The 22,632-nt window shown below is 39.8% G+C and overlaps 1 protein-coding gene across 5 annotated transcripts in view; it reads right to left on the reverse strand.

Annotated features, from left to right (window-relative positions):
- Window positions 1-1,015: 1,015 nt before the first annotated feature.
- Mdfic (MyoD family inhibitor domain containing) overlaps window positions 1,016-22,632 on the reverse strand; it is a 79,440-nt gene continuing 57,823 nt past the window's right edge. For all 5 annotated transcript variants that reach the window (XM_021233501.2, XM_013121146.3, XM_040728535.1 and 2 more), the window contains one exon: window positions 1,016-3,703. In XM_021233501.2, the coding sequence (XP_021089160.1) occupies window positions 3,456-3,703 (248 nt within the window). In that variant the 3' untranslated portion in view covers window positions 1,016-3,455. The remainder of the gene's footprint in view (window positions 3,704-22,632) is intronic.

Consider the following 22,632-nt stretch of genomic DNA (forward strand, 5'->3'; position numbering starts at 1 on the left):
GTGGAAGGATTTGAAGTGTTAAATTAAAAATGATCTTAGCTGTGTTATTAATTAGTACCAAATATTAATTTTATATTAGTAAATGATTGATTAGGAATATGGATATACCTAAGAACTAAGTAGAATTGCAGAAGGCAAGCAATACAGTTCCTTGGCCGGAGCCTTGTTTGTTAGGTAGTGATCTTGGGTGTACAGAACTTGAGCATGGAGATTTTATGGATAGAGCATGAAAAGTTATTACATGGCCATTCTTTGATCTGGTCAGATAACACCTAATGTTTAGAAGAGTAAAATCGTTACAGGAGCCCACTGTAGAGACATAGAATAATTTGGGAGGGGTACTGATAGGAGGGAATGGAAGGGAGATTGCAGTCAGGATGTATTGTATGTAAAAACAAATTCTCATGAATAGTTTATACCACTGTTTTTGTTAAATCTCAACTTCAAAACATCTCCAAATATCTGCCATAGTTGTCTCAGGTAGAAAGACATCTGACAATGGGGTCTTACATAAAATTCATTGAAGGCAACACCCAATTTTGTAACTTGGAATACTTGAGCTTGCCATTCAGTGTCAGCATATACAAAACAATTTCTTCAGTTTCATAAATTAAAATGAATTTCTTAGATAAATAAATGAAATCAGTCTAGTAAAAAAGTAAATACTAGTGGGTCATTCATGACTAATTCCAGCACTTGGAAGGCTGAGAAGGGGGACTGCTTTGATATTGAAGTTACAGTGGGCTATATAATGAAGTGCAAATCAATCTTGGTTACTGTATGAAATCTTATCTCAGAAAAGGAAGAAAACAGGAAGGGAAGGATGGGCAGAGGGAGGGAGAAAATGGGTAGGAAGAGAGAGAGAAGGGAGAAGATAAGGAAGGGAAAAGGCGGGTGGAGGGAATGAAGGAAGGAAGAGCAGGAAAAAAGAAGCTTATATTTTACACTGTGAATATTCAAAAGAACACTGTATTTTCATAACAGGGCAGCAATGACTTGTGGATAAAATACCGCATATATTTCTCAGTTTATTACTGAGCATGAGCCTTGTGGTCTACATAAGAAGCTGGGAAAGACAGACTAGGAAATTTTTCGGGAAGAGATATAAAAGGGTAAAGAGATTTTTCAGGTTTTACATTATCATTGAAATTATTTAAATATAAGGCAACTAACATATTAATTATGTATAAAAGGATATTACAGCACAATAAAGAATTAATTTTTTAAATTTTACAATATCCAGGGTAATACAGCTCCAGTTTGAAAATATGCCACATTTAATAAGTGACAGAATATCTAACTGTAAACTATAGCAATTAGTCTTGACGGCCATAGGATTCAGCAAAACACTACATACTAAAATCCTAAAATATATTGAAACTGTTTTCACATTTGCCTATTTTTCTTTTGAATTATACAAGATGCCTTAAGGAATGGCTTGCCAGGAGTAGAGAACTGAAGAAAAGTCCTACATGTATTATGGAAATTAAATTCTAGTATTCACCAATGCTCAGTATTACAGAAAAACATTTTAAATCACTAACATTTACCTTGCAAATCATAGTGTGGCATATTTGAGCATCAGACAAACCCATCAGTTAAACAGTTTTACAGGATAACAAGTCAAATATTCCAACAATCATTAGGAGGCTTATCTACAAACAGATGCTTTTCTTCATCCTATGACATAAGCATAAGCGAACGTTGGGTATAGAAATACTACGATTCCCATTGTATTTGACACACCAAATGAAGAAGGCAGCTGTATATTAGCATTGCATTTAAACCAACATTTTAAAGTGAATGCGTGCATAAATTGCACTAGAAGGGGATTCACTTGCATTTCTTTTTCAAAGACTATTTAAAATAATAATTTAATTATAAGCTAGGCTTACTTTCAAAGGAAAAGTGAGCATTCTTATTCCTCATGTGAAAAAACAAAACAAAACAAAACTTCAGGTCTCCTAAAGGTCTAGAGGTCTAGGTTGGCTAAAGGCTTCCTAAAATGAATTGTTTTCAAATGGAACTGGAAAGAACCCCTAGTCCAAATATATTTTCAAGAGCCTACAAAGAATTAGTCAATGTAAACAAATTTTAAATTTGAAGGGAAAAAAATTCATGGGAGAATGTGTGTGAAACTGAACACTCAGCTTTCATATGAGCTGAATCCATTACTATGTAGTTAGTCTCATCACACACATACTTCTATATACTTTTAGTGTCTTTATAACCTGACACATTGGCATAATTTAATACACAATTGGAATACTGATACCTGGGGGTGGTGTTGGACATCTGAGCTCCCCCGTAGCCGATCTAAGATGCACATGCTTGTGAAATACAAAGACTATGGCTATAAGCCAACCAAAATAAATAGACCACCCCTAAACACTCCCACATAAAGAACCAAATCTTTCAAATACATGTGAGCTTTGGAAAAACCTCAAATCAGAATACTGGGATTTTTTTAATCTTAAAAAAACTAATTTAAATGAAAGTTGTTAAAAAGTGTTCTACATTTTTGGTAAAATATAGTTATGTTAACAAGGTATTATGTTTTCATTAAAATTTATAACACTTAAATTATGTGCAGAAAAGTGCATATTTGCATTAGTTCTGATTTTACAGTTTTAAGAAAGCCGTGTTGCTGAAATGTGCAGTGAAGGCACATTCTTTTTACTTGTTCGGAACATAAGACGGTTCAGGCCTCCGACCTTAAACTTTTTCCCATATTTAAGTAGCTCATCCTAAGGCATCCACAGTGCCGCACCCTCCTTCAAGCCTTCCTGAAAAGACCTGTTCTTCACTTCTGTTTATTCTTCTGGCCTCTTTCCTTTCCACTTCTGACGCCAGCACACCTTCTGGTTCACTCTTTACAGCTCCCACCCAGCTGTCCTCCACTACACTGCCTGCTGCTCTGAGAGAGCACAAGGACCTCCCTCAGCACCCTCTGGATAGAACACTGGAGGTGGGAAGCGCACAGAGAGACCAACATGGAAAGCTCCACATCTGTTTGCAGCTCTGCCCAATGAGTGTGCTTACTTAGAATGAGGAATATTCACTTTTAACCTCTAACAGATAAACATCAAAGATAAGCGATCCGGTTGAAATACCTACAGAGCAATGTCGGGTTTAGGGCAAAGAGCTGCTGAAAATGATTAGGAGAAACAGATATGTCAACAGAAAGAAGATTACAACATTGTTGGCTGTGTGTGTCAAAATGTCTTCAAATTATTATCATCTATGAAGAAGCTTCAAAAGCCAGTTAGTCAAAACTTCACATATTAAACCACATAGGTCTAGTGACAGAAAAAGAATTTCGGAGATTACTTAAAAATGAGTTAACAGTGCAAACACTGAGTTGCTTCACGAGAATCTTACCATGTGCTTTTCTTTCTCCTACAAGAAATATTGTAAAATTGTCTCCAGTTTTAATACAAACAAAAGATAAGTGTTTATGAAGGAAAGCAGATGCCACAGCATTCCATACAGATTTCTAAACAGTCCGAGGATTCACAACAGGCATCCATGATGCCACAGTCCATGTCACAAGGGCAGTTGCAGTCATCACCCATCTCGTCGCCACAGCAACAGCAGCAGGCTTCGGAGGTGCAGATGCCACATGAAGCTTGTCCAAGGACAATATTGCAGAGGGTCAGGAATTCACAGAACAAGCAGGCCAGGATACAGTGGACACAACAGTCTTCATTCACAGGCCAGAGGAGAGCACATAGTGGAGAGAGAAGGGACACAAAATATACATGTCATCCAAAGACTGTGGGAAAAAATAACTGGTCCCAGTTACAGCTCAAATGATACACCGCCCTAGACCTCTGTTGTTGATTGTGAGTTAGATGTACACCAAAGAGCTCAAGTTAAATTCTAGATGAGTGACCTGTAGATGTAGACACTGGACTAGAAATGTGAGCTGCGATTGCGTGCATGACTGCGCATGTGTGTTGGATTATCACTATGACCCACTGTGTCACGCCTCTTGGTCCCTGGTATCACTTCTCTGTATGTCTTACCAATTGTTCCTACAACCTACTGTTCTCAGTAGTACTCTGCTGAAATAAATTTCCAAAATAGAAAATGTATTTATTTGTTCCACACATAGGCTTCAAAACTGGAAAGAAAATTTATAAAAATATTAGACACGTTAATCATTAATTCAATATTTAAACTAGAGTCCATTAAACCATGATCCACATGTTTTCTTTTCCAATCAACTCACTTTCATTTTTCTTTTTTTGTTACAAAAACATTTTAAGAGAAACAGTGAGACTCTCTAGTTGGGTCCAACTATAATTGCCCATTTTAGGTACTTCTGAAAAGAAGGATAGAAAAAACCAAAAATTATAAAGTGGCTTTACCTCTGGTGACAAAGTACTTTAATCTCTATCATTTCTTGATGCCTTCCTAAGTAACACCATATTTTATAAACTGATAGGAAAAAACAAAAATGCCATATAGTATACTTATTATACATACTACTAACATATTTCTTTAAAAAATTGGGACATATTGAAGGATTACCTGGTGGTGATTTCTTGATCCCTTAACACATGTAATAGAATCATATGATTAATATTTGAGACATCTGCCCAAGATCTGGGATATTTATACTTTTTGTTTTGGCTTGGCTTGGTTTGGTTTTGCCAGACAGGGTTTCTCTGTAATGTTTTGGAGGCTGTCCTGGAACTTGCTCTGTAGACCTTGCTGGCCTCGAACTCACAGAGATCCACATGCCTCAGCCTCCCGAGATCATGAGTTAAATGGCAGGGGGAAGACCCAAAGAAGAAAGACACCTCAAAAGATGAAGTTGTTACAGGAAAATTACAGTTCACTAAACTCACCATCACCTGAAAGGCATGGATCTACACGGTTAATAGGGAGCCATCAGAACTAACACAACAACTAAAACCCAATTACACCCAAGCACTTTGGAGCCTCTAAAACATAAACAAAGAAAGCCAGTATACTAACAAGCACCTAAGGAAGCCACAAACCAAAACTTGTAATGATTACAGTGATATCAGATAAGATATCTGCACAAGTGTGTTCATCGTCTCCTTGCCAGAGAAATAAAAGAATGGATTCCTAAATTTTAGCACATCAACTACACAGTCATATTCATTAATTGCCAAAAGGGTTTTTGCTTTTCCAAAATTATGATTTAGCACAATGTAAAAGCTCACAGACACTGAGCACAAACAGTTGTATCAGTATTTATGACTGGCTAGTGGAGTCAAAGGCCACCCAAGACATTAAAATGGTGGGGATTTACAAAGCAAGAATTGATAGTAAGAATTTTCATTGGTAGAGCATGCCAAAAAGCACCATATTGGGAGGTAGAGGCAAAGAGCAGGAACTCCAGAGGAACCTTGACTTTAGCAGAACAATGCCTCCAAACAACAAACCACATCAACAACAAAAGGAGAAAATATCTGAGAAGGTAGCATACGTTTTACTTTATAATGTCAAGATTGGAGCATCATGAATCTGAGGGCAGCCTGGGGTACATAGAGAAGATCTGTCTAAAAAAATCAAATAAATAAGTCAAGTTCGGGAAGATGAACAGAGAAACAAAGTTTTAAAAAGATGAGGCCTCTGCCTACAAGTGGTTCACTGTCCAAAAAAAATTCCCTTTCCCTGGGTCCTTGAGGTTTTCAGTTTTTATGGTTTTATTCAGTCATGATTTGCAGTTTTTGCCAAAACTGTTTAACCTTTAAGAAGCCAACTGGGTTCTGGGAAGTTTGCCGATCCTAAACTGGGCCAAGCAAGAATTGTGCAATTCAGTGTACTGAGAGGCAGACTCGGCACAAGACTGACAGCTACTGTAAAATTAGCAAAAACAAAGGAACACAGCAGCAGCCAAGGTGCTAAGAAGAAAGCATAAAAGGAGATCTTTAGCAGGACTTTAGACTTAAACAGCATCGGCAAATACAACAAAAACATACTGTTATGAATTACTGCTGTCACTGTCCCAAGCCAAAGTCACCACTGGTACGCCTGTGCAACTGCCCATCTTGCAGGGCTCACACCACCCCTAAGGTAGCATCCAAAACCATAAACAGGCCTTAGCTACTGGGGGAAATAGTCTGTGACTGATCTCAGGAGCTCTGTTTTGTTGAAAACGAAACTGAAGGCTCTGTTTGGGAGAACCGCCAGTTTCTAATGAAAGCATCCCAGATTGATTTATCTGATCAGTATAAGGCCAAATACACTAGGAAATAAAGATATCAGGGAGGCAGTTTGTTAGAGCAAACAGTTGATCAAGAGCCTTCAAACAATACTTAGGATGGTAAAGTCAGGTTTACTATAGACAAGTCTTTTTTTTTTCTTTTTCATTTCTCATTGCTTCTTGATGAGACGTGGTATGACAGGTTCTCTTAATTTCTTGGAACAAAGACCCCAGCATCAGAAGTGGAACACAGGAACTAGCAGAGAGCAGAGAATTCTCAGAATCACCCATAACCCATTTTTGAGTGAAGGAAGATTTGTACGATCTTATCTTGATTAATCTGTAATAAAGTTTCCTATGACTTAAAGTGCTTGAAAATACTTTCCTTTCTGGGTAACGGACACGTAAGGGAGATGCTGAGAAGCAAGAGGCATGTTAGCATTCTGCAAGCCAAGGAAGCAATGCTGGATCAGAACTTGCAGAGTGATAGGTCACTAGTTATTGAGAAAACTGCTTTGAGACCAGGTCTGACTCTAGTTTTACCATCCAAGGTATAGAGTATCCAGAGTTCCCCACCTCCATGCTGAGTGGTGGTACAAACCATACAGGGGCTGGGCCTGACTGGCAGAGGGCATTCCTGGTCACAGATATTGCATCACTGTTCCCAGATATGACGACGCTGTGTTTGTTGTTTCTTAATAGAGAAAGCAGGCAGGTCACAGCCATAATGGCTGAGTGTCTAGCCTTTGCAAAACATCTAGCTGGTAGGGCCCAGACACAATCATCTCTAGGGAGTTCTGGTTTTCAAATGTGTGTGGGTAGGGCACAGCAGCTCGGCTGCAAGCAAATGCCTTAATGAAGACCAGGGATGCGTGGTATACCTGGCCCCAAGCCCTAGACTGACCACCTGCTGGCCTAGAGTGCCCTGGCTGCACAGAGCCCTCTGGCACATGGCAGTCCCTCGGGCTCTGGGCCATGGCTAGAAAACAGAGGCAACATTTTCCTAATGGCGAGGAAAGTGAGCTAGGTCAGAAGGTTTTTAAAAAGAAAGTTAGCGAAGAGTTGTATTTTCCACGCAGAGCCGACTTTGGGAAAATGAACAATAGTCTTTATTATCTTCTTTCTCCTAAACAAATTCAGAAGAATATTAGTGAAAAAAAGAAAGCCTGTCCTCCTGCACCCCACCAAGGGACTCCTCAAAAGTTCCCCTACCCCACATCCAAATTCTGGGATCCACCCAGTCTAAGGGAGGGGTTACCTACAGGTTACAGGCAGAGAGCATGCCACTGTGTTTCTTCTTTCTCTCTGTTCTTTATTCTGTTGCCAGTATTGTACACGGCTAATGCACTAAGCATTCCAAATCTCTTGGTCTCAAATTACAGCACTAGTTCAAGAGGTCTGTGTGAAGAGTTGTTTCAAAGTTTAGGAAGATAACACCCATATCAGAGGAATTATTGTTTTATAGAAGTTTAACACAGAAATCTGAAGAGGCATGGAGCTTTGGGTATTAGACATGTGTCTTTAAGATTTATTATGTCTTCTCCAGGCAGTGTGGTGCATGCCTTTAATCCTAGCACTTAGGAGGCAGAGGCAGGTAGATCTCTGTGAGTTCGAGGCTAGCCTGATTTATATAGTGAGTTCCAGGACAACTGGAGCTGTTACACAGAGAAATCCTGTCTCAAAAAATGAAAAACAACAACAACGACGACACAATTACCATATTTTTATTATTTCTTTACTGTGTGTATATATGACGTGTATGTAATTGCAAGTTCTTGTTTGCCACAGTATGTATGGAGATCAGAGGACAACTTACTGGGATCATTCTCTCCTTTTAGCATGTGGGTCCTGGGGGATCGAACTCAGGTCAACAGGTTTGGAGGCAAGCCACCTATACCTCCTGAGTCATCTTGCTAGGTCAGAGATACTTGTCCAACACATTTTACATGTGAAGTTAAGTCAGCGTCTGAATAGAGAGTGACTGAGATGTGGAAACAATAGCATTTGTTTACTGAATTAGCAGGTGGGCACTTGCTAAGAGCTAGGAGTGTGGCAGTGTGGTGGTGGTTGTGGTGGTGGTGGAGTTGGTGATAGTGGTGAAGGTGTCAGAATATTGAATCTAGGAAGACTACAACTCTCCTGTGTCTCACCAGCATCAGTTTTACACCAAGCTGGGACCAGTCTCCTCAAATCCAAGAAGGTCTGGGGAAAACTCTGCTCATAGCTCAGACACAAAAGCAGAGAAAGCTCCAAAATGTAATTCCAAGAGACCGACACTACAGAAGAGTGAAACAGAAAGCTAGCCAAAAAAATTAGTAATCTGTGTCTGGCTACAGCAGAAGATGTCAAAATAATAGTCTAGTTTTCCATATTTCAGTCGTTATCTATTTTCTTCAGAAGCTAGAAAGCAGGGAGGAAAGGGTAATATTATGCTTTAGTTGAGTGCATTCAGTGCTATTTTTAAGCTGGACAGTTGAAATATATCTAATGTAAGATTAAGTATAAGTTTTGGACAAGAAAATCTATAATACTTTATTTAATCACACACACACACACACACAACATTTTGAAGGCTGGCTAAATGGTTCAGAAGGTAAAACGTACTTGCCCCCAAGGTGGCTGATCTAAGTTCAATTCCCAAGATCCATGGGATAGGAGAGAACTGACTCTCATAAGTTGTCCTCTGACACACTCTCTGCATGTCATAATAAGTAGGAATACACACACACATCCAACATAAGTATAAAGAAAGTATTGTTTTTCTGGAAAGAGTAATGCCCCACAGTCTTCTCAAGGTGGTAATAATGCCTCTTATGGATAGGACAAAACAAACGAGAGTAAATACTCTAGTTTTAATGAAAACACATATGAATAAAAATTATGGAAAACTTCTTTCCAGATGGTAAATTTAATATTTTCCCCAATTTTATTTTCCAAACTGCATTTATGTCATAGCTAAAATTTTGGCTTGCTTCTTGTTATTTATAACTTTGGTTTAAGAATTGTGCAAGGCATATTTTGAAAGAAGCCAGGTTTTTTCTTTCTTTTTTTTTAATGGCAAAAGGCCCAGGATAACGTGCCCATTCCACTGTAACTGAAATGATGATGGTGATAATAAGAAAAGTAACACACTAGGCAGTCAGTTAAAATAGTCTATTACAGGTTGCCTATGTCCAAAATCTCCATGGCAGAGATAAGTGCACACGCAGAACAAAAGAACCCTTGAGTCACTTAGACTAAGGATGTCACAGGGCAGGGATCGGACACATTTCTCTGGGAACTTGCCTGGCCAGGGCTCAGCAGGAATACAAAGGGCAACTTTGCCATCCAAATTGTATAAATAGCCAAACAAGGCTACTGCTGCAGCCTGGCTCTCTCCTGCAGAGGCATGACAGCTTGTCCAGCAGGAGGCACTATGTCCTACAGGCAGGAGAAGTCTGATCTAGGAAGGGCCCAGGCTGTGTTCCCTAGCCTTGACAGAAGGGACAGCCCCTAACCAAAGAGTCACAGCAGTCTAACACACACACCAGGCAAGATGAAGAGACAGACAGAGTGAGACACTACCACGGGACAAGACACCAAAGCACAATTCAAAGCGGTGCACAGGAGGTAAATCCTATTATTTATGGAATTAATTTGTGAATCAAGCATGGTTGCTAGTCTTTCCGAATCACCCTGTCTCACCCTGTCTCATCTGTTAATGTGATGTGATGTTTTTTTCAAAGGCGCGATCACCAGCCTCTGATGCACAAGACAGCATGACACACAAATTATATGGTGTACATATCTCCATCTGAATTTAGTATCCCAACAATTCTGAAGCCAAAATAACCTACAGACGTGTTTGCCAGTGTCCTAAATGTGGCAGAAGCCTCGGGACCTGGCCTCCTAAACAAGACAAATTGCAGGCATGTCGATTACTTTAAATTGTGGAAGAGAAGATAAAAATAAAAACCCTCTCTGTGAGCTGATTCCCTGTACTCCATCCCCGCCACCCCCCAACTGAGCCTTCCCTCAGTCACAGCTCATTACTTGCTGCTGCCATTCACACGACAGACAAAAGGAAATGCTGTAAGTTTCCAGGTGGTGAAGCCTGTTTGTGTTTGTTTGAACCAGACTTTTAGCACAACAGGAAAAAACATACTTGGGGGCCCACAGACAAAAGGACATCAGTGTGTAGTCATCCTTCTGTCCTCACTAAGTGGCACAGTTGACAAATGTCATGCTCTTCAGGAGGACTGTGATGCTAGGAAGTTAAGACTAGCCAGCCTGGCTGTCTCACCAGTGGATTAAGAACTCCTGAGCAAGTCACTTGACTCTGTATCCATGTGCATACGTGGAGGGGTAACAACAGCCAGGCTCCTCTGAAGTGCTAAGACCCCAATACAGTGGAATCTATTATCCAAAAGAATTTATAAATAGATTTGTAAGTCTACCTTAGGGTCTTCTCTTGACCTTTTAGAGCCATTATTTTGCTTTTTGTGTTTGTTTGCTTGCTTGTTTTTTCAATATTCAATTATCTTTCTAAAAATGATTTATTTTTATTTGAGAGAGAGAGAGAGAGAGAGAGAGAGAGAGAGAGAGAGAGAGAGAGAGAGAGAGAGAGAGAGAGAGAGAGAGAGAGAGCAGCAGGAACTCAAGAAATCCCAAAGAGTTCCAGACCTCCCAGAACTAGAGTTACATAGGGATGGGAGCCACGTGATGTGTGTGGTAAGAGGTAAACTCAGTTCCTCTGCAAAAGCAGCAAGTGTTCTTAGCTTCTGAGCTGTATCTCAATGCAGCCTGCATTGTTCTTTTCCTCTGTGTGTGTGTGTGTGTGCTGTCTGTCTGTCTGTCTGTCTGTGCACAAATGTAAAGTTGTTGGTATCCATGGTACACACAGAAGCCAGAGTGTGACATCAGGTGTCCTGTTACATTACGCTCCTCTTTATCCACTCAAAACAGAGTATCTCAGAATTTTTGAGCTGGTCGGGCTGGCCAGAGAGCACTGTTGAGACTCTAACCTCAACCCCTAAAATGCTGGTGTTACGGGTGTATGTATTCACCATGTTTAGACTTTACATTGGTGCTAGAGACTCAAGCTCAAGTCTCATGTTTGTTAAGCAAGCACTGATCCATGTCACCAGGTGACTCTAACCTACTCATCTCTGTCCCAGCTCTTACTGAAATAGTTAAAGCACAACGAAAAGTTAATTAATGCTGAATAAAAGCACACTAAACTCCGGATGAGCCCGAGGACTGGATAGCCATAATATGCATGAACCATGACATACCAGAGACTTCAGGCAGAAGAAGTAGTCTCTGGAAATGTTGGGCTATAGCCAACATATAAACTATATCCTCTTGCCCACAGAAGACATACATGTCAGGTAGTATTAACAAGAGAAGACTTCTGAAACTGGCAAAATAGCAGGAAATGCAAGGAAAATAGTAGGAAATCCTGAATGACAAAATACTCTCATTGTTCATTCTCAGTGGAAGAACACAGAAAGAAGGCCTTGACTAAATCCAACAAAACTTACTGAGCACTGGGTTGCAAGACAGACACTGGTGTAGGTATACAGACAAGTCTCAGGAACATGTACTTACAGAGAACATAGTGGCAGTATAGTATGACAACTGTTCAGGTTCTGATAGAGCCATAGAGCTAGGGGAGGACTGACAAATCAGGCTGGCATACTGCTGATACATTGTGCTTCCTATTTTCCAGGCACTGCCAGGAGTAGTTTACAAATGCATCTTCATTAAACACAAAATTGTGTAAGATAGTTGCTATGATTATCCTTAGAAGAGAAATGAGTAGAAGATTCACTGTCAATTTAAATTTGCAAGATAGAACTGTGAACGGTGAAAGCAATGAGCACAGGGTTGATGGGGAAAGTCAGAGGGATTCATGAGCTACGTCTTGAAGAAGATATGCTATTGAGACCAAAAAAGAGGGGGGAGTTGAAGGTTGTTCCATCTAGCAGGAAAGTTATGCAAAGGAATGCAGCAAGGGTATTCTGATTTTTTTTGCTTGTTTGTTTTGTTTTGTTGTTTTTTTTATGTGATAGTTCCATTTTCTGGAGCTGGGTTAATCAGGAAGGAACCCTTCAATTTTCTATGTCAGAAGCAAGGAGTCATTGAGAACACACAGTCACAATCATAGCATCAGTGAGGTCATGAGGTGACTTTAAAGAGATATATGATAGAATTTGATATGACACTGGTTGAGGTAGCAAAGAAAAGAGAATAGTCAAATGTCACTTCCTGGTCTCTGGATCCATTTACTAAGGAAGACATCTAGATTTGTTATAAGGGTGTTTTGCAGTGTGACATGGCACCAACATGACTTACTTTACACCAGTATTCAAGGAGAGCTGATGCCTGACCTGGAACCTGGGAAGCAGAGAGAGCTGTAGTGAGTGGAAGTTGCTACAGTTATACAGCAAATGGCTTTGTGCAGTTCCCCAGGAAAAGGTATAGAGCAATAAGAGAAGAGATGAAAGACAGTAAAGGGGCTTGAGAGGAGAACAGCGGGAGAGCTGAGCTAGCAGAGGTGGGGAGTGGTTGTGGAATACTGTCGTCTTAATATATTATGGCTGTTCATGTCTTGAAATCAGAACAGCTGTGATTATCCATACAGAACCCTCACAAGAGTTAGCCCACTATATTCCCTTGGGGAGATGAGGCAGCTCTGGGGGGCCATAAACAGTTAATATTTGGGAGGAGTCTCTTCCTATATGTAGCCACCTATAAGTTCCCCATAATCCTCACAGGTGGTCCTATAAACACCCCCAATGAAATTCACTATTCACCAAGGTGAATGGAATCACTTCTTTGATGTGTCATGGTGCCCTGTCTGGAATGAACAGACATTTGTTTAAGTCTCCCCGGGAAAACTCACACAATAGGAGTTAACAAAGAATGAAAAAAACGGGGGAAGGGAGGTACCATAAAAGGAAGAGAAAGAAAAAATGTTTGAAGAGGTATGTCAGGTACTGTGGCCAGAGAAATTCCAGGGATATGGTAGGAGTGTAGGTGAATAGCAGAGAGATAAGGAGTGACAGAAAAGGGACAAAGAAGAGGCCACAAACATCAGAAATCTATCTATCTAGGGAACCAGAACCAGAAATGCAAAAGGATGAGTAACCCCAAAAAGATCACAAACACACACATCATATGCATGCACACACGCATAACATACATAATTCATTTACTGGCATGCATGTGCACACACACATGTTCATATGCATGCACACACACTTAACATAACACACAAGCTCAAATGTACACACACACACACACACACACACACACACACACACACACACACACACGTTTCCAGCCAGCAATATGTAAGGAAAGACTTGCAGTGGCAGGAAGTGAACTTTCCCTGGAAGACAAGCTACTCTTCTTTGAAGTAGAGGTAACAGGCTGAGGCTGAGAATTAGGTGAGCCTGAATGGGGATATGGGGCAGAGAGACCTTGAGGAAAAGATGGTGGCCTTTTCTGTCCTTGTAAAGTGACAGAATGAGATAACCACTGTGCAAAATGAGAGGGGTCAGGCCTGCTTGTCCTCCGAGCTCACTGTTGAGAACACTGGATTCCAGGGGCCAAGGATTGAAAAGTGAGGTGGTAGATGAGTTTGGGGCACACATTCTTTGCTGAGAGACTCTAAGAACCCTGTTCAGACTAAAGACCACGTGAGTATAATGGGAGTTGATTTTAAGGCCATCAAGATCTCTTCAGTAGTGTTACTCCCTGGAAAAGTCAGAAGTTGAAAGTGCAATATGGGTTTGTGTTTCAGAAAGCAGGTATGCCAGGTAATACCAGGGTCACAAGGTAGATCGAAGTTTCACTAAGACACCTTGTGGCCAAGGTGTACGAAGCACATAGGTGACAGTGTTAGGTAGGTGGGTGGATAAGGGTATAATTGATAGGTAGGTGATAGATGGCACAAATGATGGTGACAGACAGATGGATGACAGACATATGGATGCATGATACTAGATGCATAGATTATGATGATGGATAGATGCTAGATAAATAGGCGATAAACTTACCTTCATAGAAAATTGGGTTTCAAGAGTCAAGCTTCAGAATTAATTGTTTAGGACTTAGTTCTAATTTTTAGTTAAGGATACATGCATGTATTTGTACTAGTATATTTGAAGGTAGGCAAGGATGCCCTTGGAAACCAGAAGAAGGTGTTGGATACACTTGAACTGGAGTTACAGATGGTTGAACTCTACCCAACATGGGTGGTAGGATTTGAACTCCTATCCTCTGAAAGAACAAGGAGTGTTTCTTGTTGTTGTTGTTGTTTTTCCAAGACAGAGTATCTCAGTGTCACTGAACTCCTGCAACTCACTTTGTAGACCAGGCTGGCCTCAAACTCCACAGAGATCCGCCTGTATCTACTTCCTGAGAGTTAGAATGAAAGGGTGTGACACCACTACATGGTTAGGAGGTGTTCTTAATCACTGAACCACTCCTCCTGCCCTCAGATGTATTTCTAAAACTTCTCCTTTTTAGTCCTTTTTAAGCAATATAAAAGAAGAAGCACCTGATTAAAAAATTGGGACTTTCCCTTCCCAGTCTAGCACACAGGCTGTCCTTTGGTATGTACCAGTGACTCAATGCCAGTCACCTGAGTGGCGGACGGTAAAGCTGGCTTGCAGTTTCACAGGAAGATCTCTTGACAACTCACAAACGCCCACCCCCAGGAGTTATCTACCTCGGATATTGAAATGTTCTTTCTAAAATAACTATTCTTTTGTCACTCCAAAATGCAATTTCCGCATCACTCACTGAGTATAATTATTAAGAAAAAAATAAACTTCAACTTCTTGTGTCAAGTTTAAATGATGCTACGCTATGGGGATATTAGTCCCCAGGAGGTCCACTTGCTCTAGATTGATTTCCCCAGAGAAGTCACAGAAGAAACTTAGACAGACTTAATATGTCTCTGGAAAACTGTGTATTAATCCACTGTAGTCTTTTCTTTCAATTATCTTCACATTTCCCCAAACTCTTGATTTTTCAGTCTTCTAAGCAACAACTACTATTTACATGTCTGTTTTTCTTCTCCCTCAAAATGGGGTGCAGGATTTACTTCCCCAATCAAACTGTTTTTGAATTATTCTACTTTGCTCCTCCTATTGCCTCCCACGCCCACTTGATCAGCTGCTGCAAATTACCTCCTCAATGTCTCTTCACTGAATTCTAGGAGAGGAAGGGACACCAATAGCAATTCTCCCACTCTCTGCAGGGGCCTGAGGGCACACTCACTAAGCATCAGTTGAAATCACATGTGAAAATTTGCCTAAAAGTACTGAAATGTGCCACTAGGTTGTGGTTGATTTGAAGTGTTTTTCTCTTGTATTTATCTATAGAGATTTAAATAATGTTAACTCAAATATATCATATAAAAGTCACATATTCTATTTCTCTCTTACACTCTAACTGTTGTTGCTAGGTTTGGTAAAAATATGGCTTGGAAATATAAGCATGAAAATAACACTTAGAAATTTACTGTAGGGTTTTTTGTTATTTATTTTATTTAGACAAGTTTCTCTGTATAGCCTTGGATGTCCTGGAGCTCACTCTGTTTACCAGGCTGACCTCAGAGATTCACCTGCTACTGCTTTTCGGGTGCTGGAAATTAGGTGTGTGCTGCTTGGATGCTATAGATTTTTTTAAGGTGACTATCGGCATACGCCCTATAGTATCATTTCAAATTACTGAGAGTCCCCTCAAAAGCTGTTTGAAAAGTCTTTTTTCCTAAAGTGTGAAAAATGCACAGTTTATACAAATATACAACACATGCATGCTATAAGACAAATTATTTTCATTACAAGGAAATGTTAGGACTTTAAGGGAGCAAGAGCAAGTATCTCCATATTGTTTCTTGGTTTGCTTTTTGTTTTTTATGTGCCATGGGTAAAATGTTAAATATGTGAATTAAAATACACAGAACATTAGAGATAATCAATGATGTCAAATTACTTATACTATCAAAAGTTAAGGCACAATAAATATGTGTTTCTTTGTAAATATACTGAGAATATCTGGTAGCAATTAGATAGTTACTGTAATTCCATAATAAATATAAGCAGCATATATGATTTATGCATCTATGCAACTGTAATTCAAAATGAAAACTTCAGTGCATCTAGAATCTCTGAGAAAACACTTTACTGATTGTGCCTAAAAAGATGTTTCTAGAAAGGTTTGAACAAAGGGAAAAGACTGGCAGTGAATGGAGACAGTGGGCAGAGTACAAGGAGAATCCTAAGTGAACACCGACATAAATCTCTTTGCCTGCAGACTGCAGACATAATGTGTCCACTGCCACAGATTCCTGCAATCATGACTTCTCTGTTCTCAAGAAATGATCATTGTATTTTCGTGATCTAAAAATTTGATATGTATTAACACACACACATACACAGACACACATACACATGCACTGACAACACAGTACAGTGTCATTAATTCTCTCCCCTCTGACTTGCCCAACCTCATCATTATGCACCATCATAGACCCTACCCTTGAACTGTAAGCCATAATCAACCCTTCCTCAATTGCTTTTGTTGGGTATGTTGTCATAGCAATAAGAAGAGTAACTGGTACAATTACCCACCAAAGACCTCCATGAGTAAATCTCAGTGACTGTCTTGAAATTTTAGTTGCACATGACTCGTAAACACTCATTCCACAATCAAAACACTTTCTGCAGTTGGTTTCACAGATGGCTGTCTATTCCTTTTTGATGGATGTCTAGGTCACCTGTGCTCTCACCCATTTTTTTTTCATTTGCTGTCTTCCACACTACAAAGAAATGGTTCAGAATTCTGTTCTTGAGACGTTTCGGCACTTTCTTTCTTGGCAGTAGTTCTTAACCCTGAATCCATATTAGGATTATATGGAAAGTGTCCAAAGGATGCTGGCCTTTTGGACACACTCTATTCCCAATGAATCATGGCAAACCCACACTTAGACTTTATTTCCTGTTCCCTTCATCCTGACTACGATGAGTCAGCCATTATGTACACTCTTCCTTTATGGCCCATTGAAAATATCTCATACCATACACTCCAGCTCCCCATCCTACAACTCAGTGTAAATCAACAGTCATATACAGTATGGCAACCCAAAATCAACAAAACCAAACTTGTTCTTACCCCAAGACCAAACTTTCTTTTATCTCCAGTATCACACATAAGTTAGTGACAACTCCATTCTTCCTCTGGCTAAAATGCTGGGAATCATCCTTAATCCTTTTATCTCTTCTGTTGAAAGCATATTCTTCATCAGAGTCCATTCCACAATCAGTCCATATCCATAGCAACAACATCTCATGGCCTCCAGAAATGCCACACTGATGCTAACCCCTCACTTACCCTTTGAGTCCTGGCAAGAGCTCTAACAAAGAACCTTTCTTTGGGTGTTTTGTACTAGTAAACTGCTCTCAGCAAATAAGACATGGTAATGTTTAAAATCACCAAATCAGATCATGTCAGCACAATTTCATTAATACCTGCAGCAGGGGATCCTGTCTCAAAATCAAAACCTGCCACCGTGGCTCATTAAGTCCCATCATCAGTTCAGTTCTTAGAAACATTTGATTTTCAAGTAAAATACGTACATATATCTAATCTCTTAGTTACCGCAGGGATACCACAAGAGCTAACAAGATTTTATTATCTGTCTTTAAATCTTAGAAGAAAAAGAACAATTTTATCAGATTCTTAAATTAATTCAGTAACCCAACAGTTACTGTGTAAGACAAAACCACAATTAATCACAGTCCACAAGTAGAGTTTAAATATCAATATTTTCAAGTCTATGCTATGATACTAATTTGATGAAGAGTAGACCATGCTACAGCACACATTTGCTTTTGTGCTATAGCAGTTTCTCACAAATTGAAACACCCACACTTCAAGGAAAACACAAAAACTCAAGAAATATACAACTCAATAGCTTCAGGAAGTCACTGAAACTGACCAGATTCACTAGGGCCCTCTTTCCCAAATATATGTAAGCTGTAGAAATGGATGGGAAACACTGCCAGACAACCTGAGCTGCCTGGAAGAAGCTAAGCTAAGTGGAAAAGGCAAAGACAAAACTGAACTATCTGGAAAGGACACTCCAACTTGTTGAGTTGTTTGTGGGTTGTGGACTATGTTCCAGGCTTCTATCTTTTATGAGTTGTCACCTGTGCCAGGATGGGCTTGGGTGAAGTAGCTGCTTTTGAAGTATGTCTGCTCCCCTAAGAATCCCCTCACACATATACCTACAATTAACCTCAATGAACTTACTGCTTCACTAATTTGGACTTTGGTGGTATGCATACTGAGGTTTGTCATTGATTTCTTATCTGGGGTGAGTAACACTTGTTCACATATCCTTGGGAATACTGTCATAAAACATCTTTAAACATATGTTACAATCAACATATTGTGTTCTAGTTGTCAGGATTTACACAGTGGTTTTCTGATTCATCTTTCCTACATACAAGTTCTAAAGCTGCAACCATTTGTTCACTTTATGGCTTGCTTCATTGCTAGCTATTCTTTGCTTAAAAACTGTGACTAAATTCAACCTATGGCCTCATGAATATCAGTTCCAAAAGGTATCAAATCCCATGGAGATGTGGACCAAGACACAAAAGTCAGAAATGTGACAGTCATGAACACGACTCTTTTAATGCCTTCCATTCAATGGGATTAGTACTCTTACATAGGAGTGGGGACTTGAGAATCAGCAAACCTTCATCCCATATCAATCCATAGAGGTTACTCAGAAGGCTTCTAACATTAACCAAGCATATATCACATACAGAGCAGCGCCCCTGAGGTCCGTGATTCATCAAATGCTTCTCTGGTTGCTCAATTCTCTTGCTTGGATAATGTTTGTATATTTATTTAGCCTAGTGTGCTGAACTCAAGATCTACACTCCAAGAGAATTATGTGCTGGCTTGTGAAAAAGGTATGCTAATTACCTTTTTAAATCTTCCTCCCTTTTCTCTCTCATGGATATTTTCCACCCCTATGTAAACAAACTCAAATCTTTTTCATGTTGAAACAAAACAATATAAACGCAAGAAAACCAGTTCACTAGTTCGGTACTTTAGTCCTGGTCTGTTTTTCACTTACTTTTTTTTTTTGGTTTTTATTTTTACAAGGGTTCTTCTGCTCGTGTGTTTACTCATACCAGTGATCCACACTACTCTGGCTGCTACATGAAAATGGTTCTTAGAAGATTATTAAATAATATCCAAGCTGTTAAATCCAGTAGGATTATTTCAGAACTAATCTTACTTCACCTGCCAACAAAATGTGGTACAAGTGGGTAAGATCCGCTTCATGTTCTTAGAGTGTTTGTTCCCTGGACTCCTGACAATAGGCTATATAGTTGGTTTGTCTTCTCACCTTTCTTATTTCCTTTCAACGAAGTGGTCTTCCATTTCTCTCCAACTCTGAATCCTTCCAGGTTCCCATGTCAGTGTGGCATTGCTCAGACTTACTTTCTGTCTGATTTTGTCTCTGGAGAAAACTATGACATTACTGTGTTTGTCTCCAGCGGCTCTAGCACTTACACTCCCATGACAGCAAACTGGCCAGCCTCCGGGGGTCTGACACCTCCGACCTTCACTTGGAAATCTCTACTTAAGAATGGACTCTTCACAGTTTCAAATATGTGCTCTGTAAGAACAAATATTAAAGAGAATGTCTGTCCTACATTTTCTCTCAAGCCTCATGAGTGTGTTTCCAAATGCGCTTTGGAACTTTCCACTTGAATTATTTCAGACTGATCACATATAAGACCAGTCATGATCAGCTGCCAAATCCATTCAGCTATTCCTCCTGATTTTGTAATTTGCAGTCATTTTCCCAATGACCGGAAATAGGAAAGTAATGGCAGTACTGCCTAGAATGAGCATGTGACTTCGGTTCCTCTTCTACTTAGAATTATTCCTGGACCAAGACTTGCCCATCTATCTGGAACCCATGTGATGACCACCTCCAGGGCTTCTATTGCCCACATGTGGCACACAATTTAGGTTAAGAACAAATCTTCCTGTATAATTGCCTACTGTGCTTATAGAGTATGAACTGGTATCAAAACAAAAGAAAGGAAAAAGTAAAACAGACAGAGCACACACACACACACACACACACACACACACACACACACACACATACACACCCCTAGAGCTTTTACCACGTTACTAAAAATTATACTAAAAAGCATGATGTGCAAATAGGACCATAGGTTTCCTCGGCTCTTTCCATTTCTCTTGGCTCTGACTGCTCTCAACTCCCAAGCACCCCACCCCCTTAAAGCTTCCTGGCTGATCTATCTGTATCTCCATTGTTTGATTTCCTCCCCACCCATCTCCTGAGTGGATGCTGAGCTAATTTAAATGATTCTATCAGTTGCCTAAGACAAACTGACTACTAAACCAAAAGCCAGAAATTCCGTTGATGACCTCCACACACAGCTGGCAGCTTTTAACACCATTCCAGATAGCCTGCAAAGATGTTGATTATTATAACAAAGGGTTATAACAGAGAGAATTGAGTATGCTTTCAATATTTTTATGGTGGTGGTGAGTGTGTATGTTTGTGTGTGTGTGTGTATGTGTGGTTGTGTGTGGTGTGCTTTCAAGTTTCAGAACTTTGTCAAAGCTTTTCTATTTTTTTCCTAAATTCTAAATAAAGTTATGTAGATGTTTTATTTTGGCTTTACAGAAATACTTATTATAAAGCTTCTGATAATTGCTATAATTTCTTAAACATTTAAATATTTCAAATAAATAAAAAGAACAATACCTTACACCACACAAGCACTCACACACGAATGCATGCACATGTGTGCACCCACACATGCACACACACACAGACACACACACACACACACACACACACACACTACTTGCTGTTCCACTTGGTGTACAGAATGAGCAGTGGACTTAGCTTAATTCCTGTTCTCCAAAGCACTGACAAATACTGCACTGGAAAGCATAATTCTAAACCATTTACCCCAAATGGTATTTTGACATGCACTGGAAAACACTGTGCCCTAGAAAACAGAACACAACCAATCAAAACATCATCCAGGAAAATTAAGTACTTTGAGGAATGCCATGACATGTCTTTTCCAAGCCATGAAAAGCCTGCATCTGGATGCTCTGACTATAATACTGTGCTGATATCATAAACCCCTATTATTATCCATCCACACTAAAAACTGGCCTGCTATATCTACACTTGTAGGAAGTGCCTTTTGTATGGGGAAAGACCAAAGGTTTTAAAGTGTTACGAAACTCTGAATGAGCAGCTTAACTTAGATTTTGACACTTTACTCCAGGTTTTAAATTTTGGAATGTGTAAATTGTGTAAAACCTAAAATACTAATACTAATAATAACAAGAACAACAACTCATCAGTTGGGCAACAGTTTCCTTGAGGACATGCTATTGGCAAGGGGATGCCCAAACTTCTAGTACATTACAAAACCTGTCACAATATGAATGTCCAGAGAAATGCCTAAAAAGGAAGGAAGAGGAGGAGCCTGGGAGGGGCAAAACAAGGTCGTAGAGTCAGAATCTCCGAGAACAATGTAAAGAAGGGCAGGGCAGAAGAAGTTAAAACCACAAAGATTGGGCTTCAGTCCATCCCCAGGTCCAGACACCTCCACTGGAGCCTGTTAACTTCTGAAATTCAACAAGTCTCAAACCGTGTATTACTTGACTTACTGAAATGGGTCATCACTGAAGCACAGGAGGGCTGTAGGAGAATCAAAGTGAAGGCCACTGCACATACTGAGGTGCTTATTCCAAGTAAGAAGGTGCCCAGACCTACACAAGTGCACCTAAGGGTGCTCTAAACAATGGGATGAAAATACAGCATGAAACAATGTAGCCTACACAGTGACTCCTTCAGCAAGTCACACAGAATGCGTATGCATCTTCAGAACAGACACCTTGGCCACCTGTGCAATGATTCTTTCCTGTTCACTCCAGCATCATTTCTGCCACATTACCTTATCCACAAGACCAAATTATTTACGCAGTATTAACACAGTATTAATTCACAAAACTCCTTGTACCCTTGGATCCTTCTGTTTGACCACCAGTTTTAACTCTTAGCTTGACACAGTATAAAATCACCTGAGAAGAGAGTCTTAGTGAGGACATGTTTGGGTTAGATGGGCTTAGAGGGGCCTTTGTTGGAGACAGTCGGACAAGATTAAATGTAGGGAAACCAAACCCAAGTGGGCAACAACATTCCAGGGTATCAGTTCTAAATCATACAGTTATAAAGAAAGAGGGCTGAGCAATAAACATTTCTGCATACATGCTTATGTTCATTTTTCTTGGCACTGACTGTTGACAAGAGTGACTTTTTTAAAGTTCCAGTTGCCTTGAGTCCCTTGCTATAATGGACTATA

Source organism: Mesocricetus auratus, unplaced genomic scaffold, assembly GCF_017639785.1.
Source record: "Mesocricetus auratus isolate SY011 unplaced genomic scaffold, BCM_Maur_2.0 Super-Scaffold_100019, whole genome shotgun sequence".
In the NCBI taxonomy this organism is placed as follows: domain Eukaryota; kingdom Metazoa; phylum Chordata; class Mammalia; order Rodentia; family Cricetidae; genus Mesocricetus; species Mesocricetus auratus.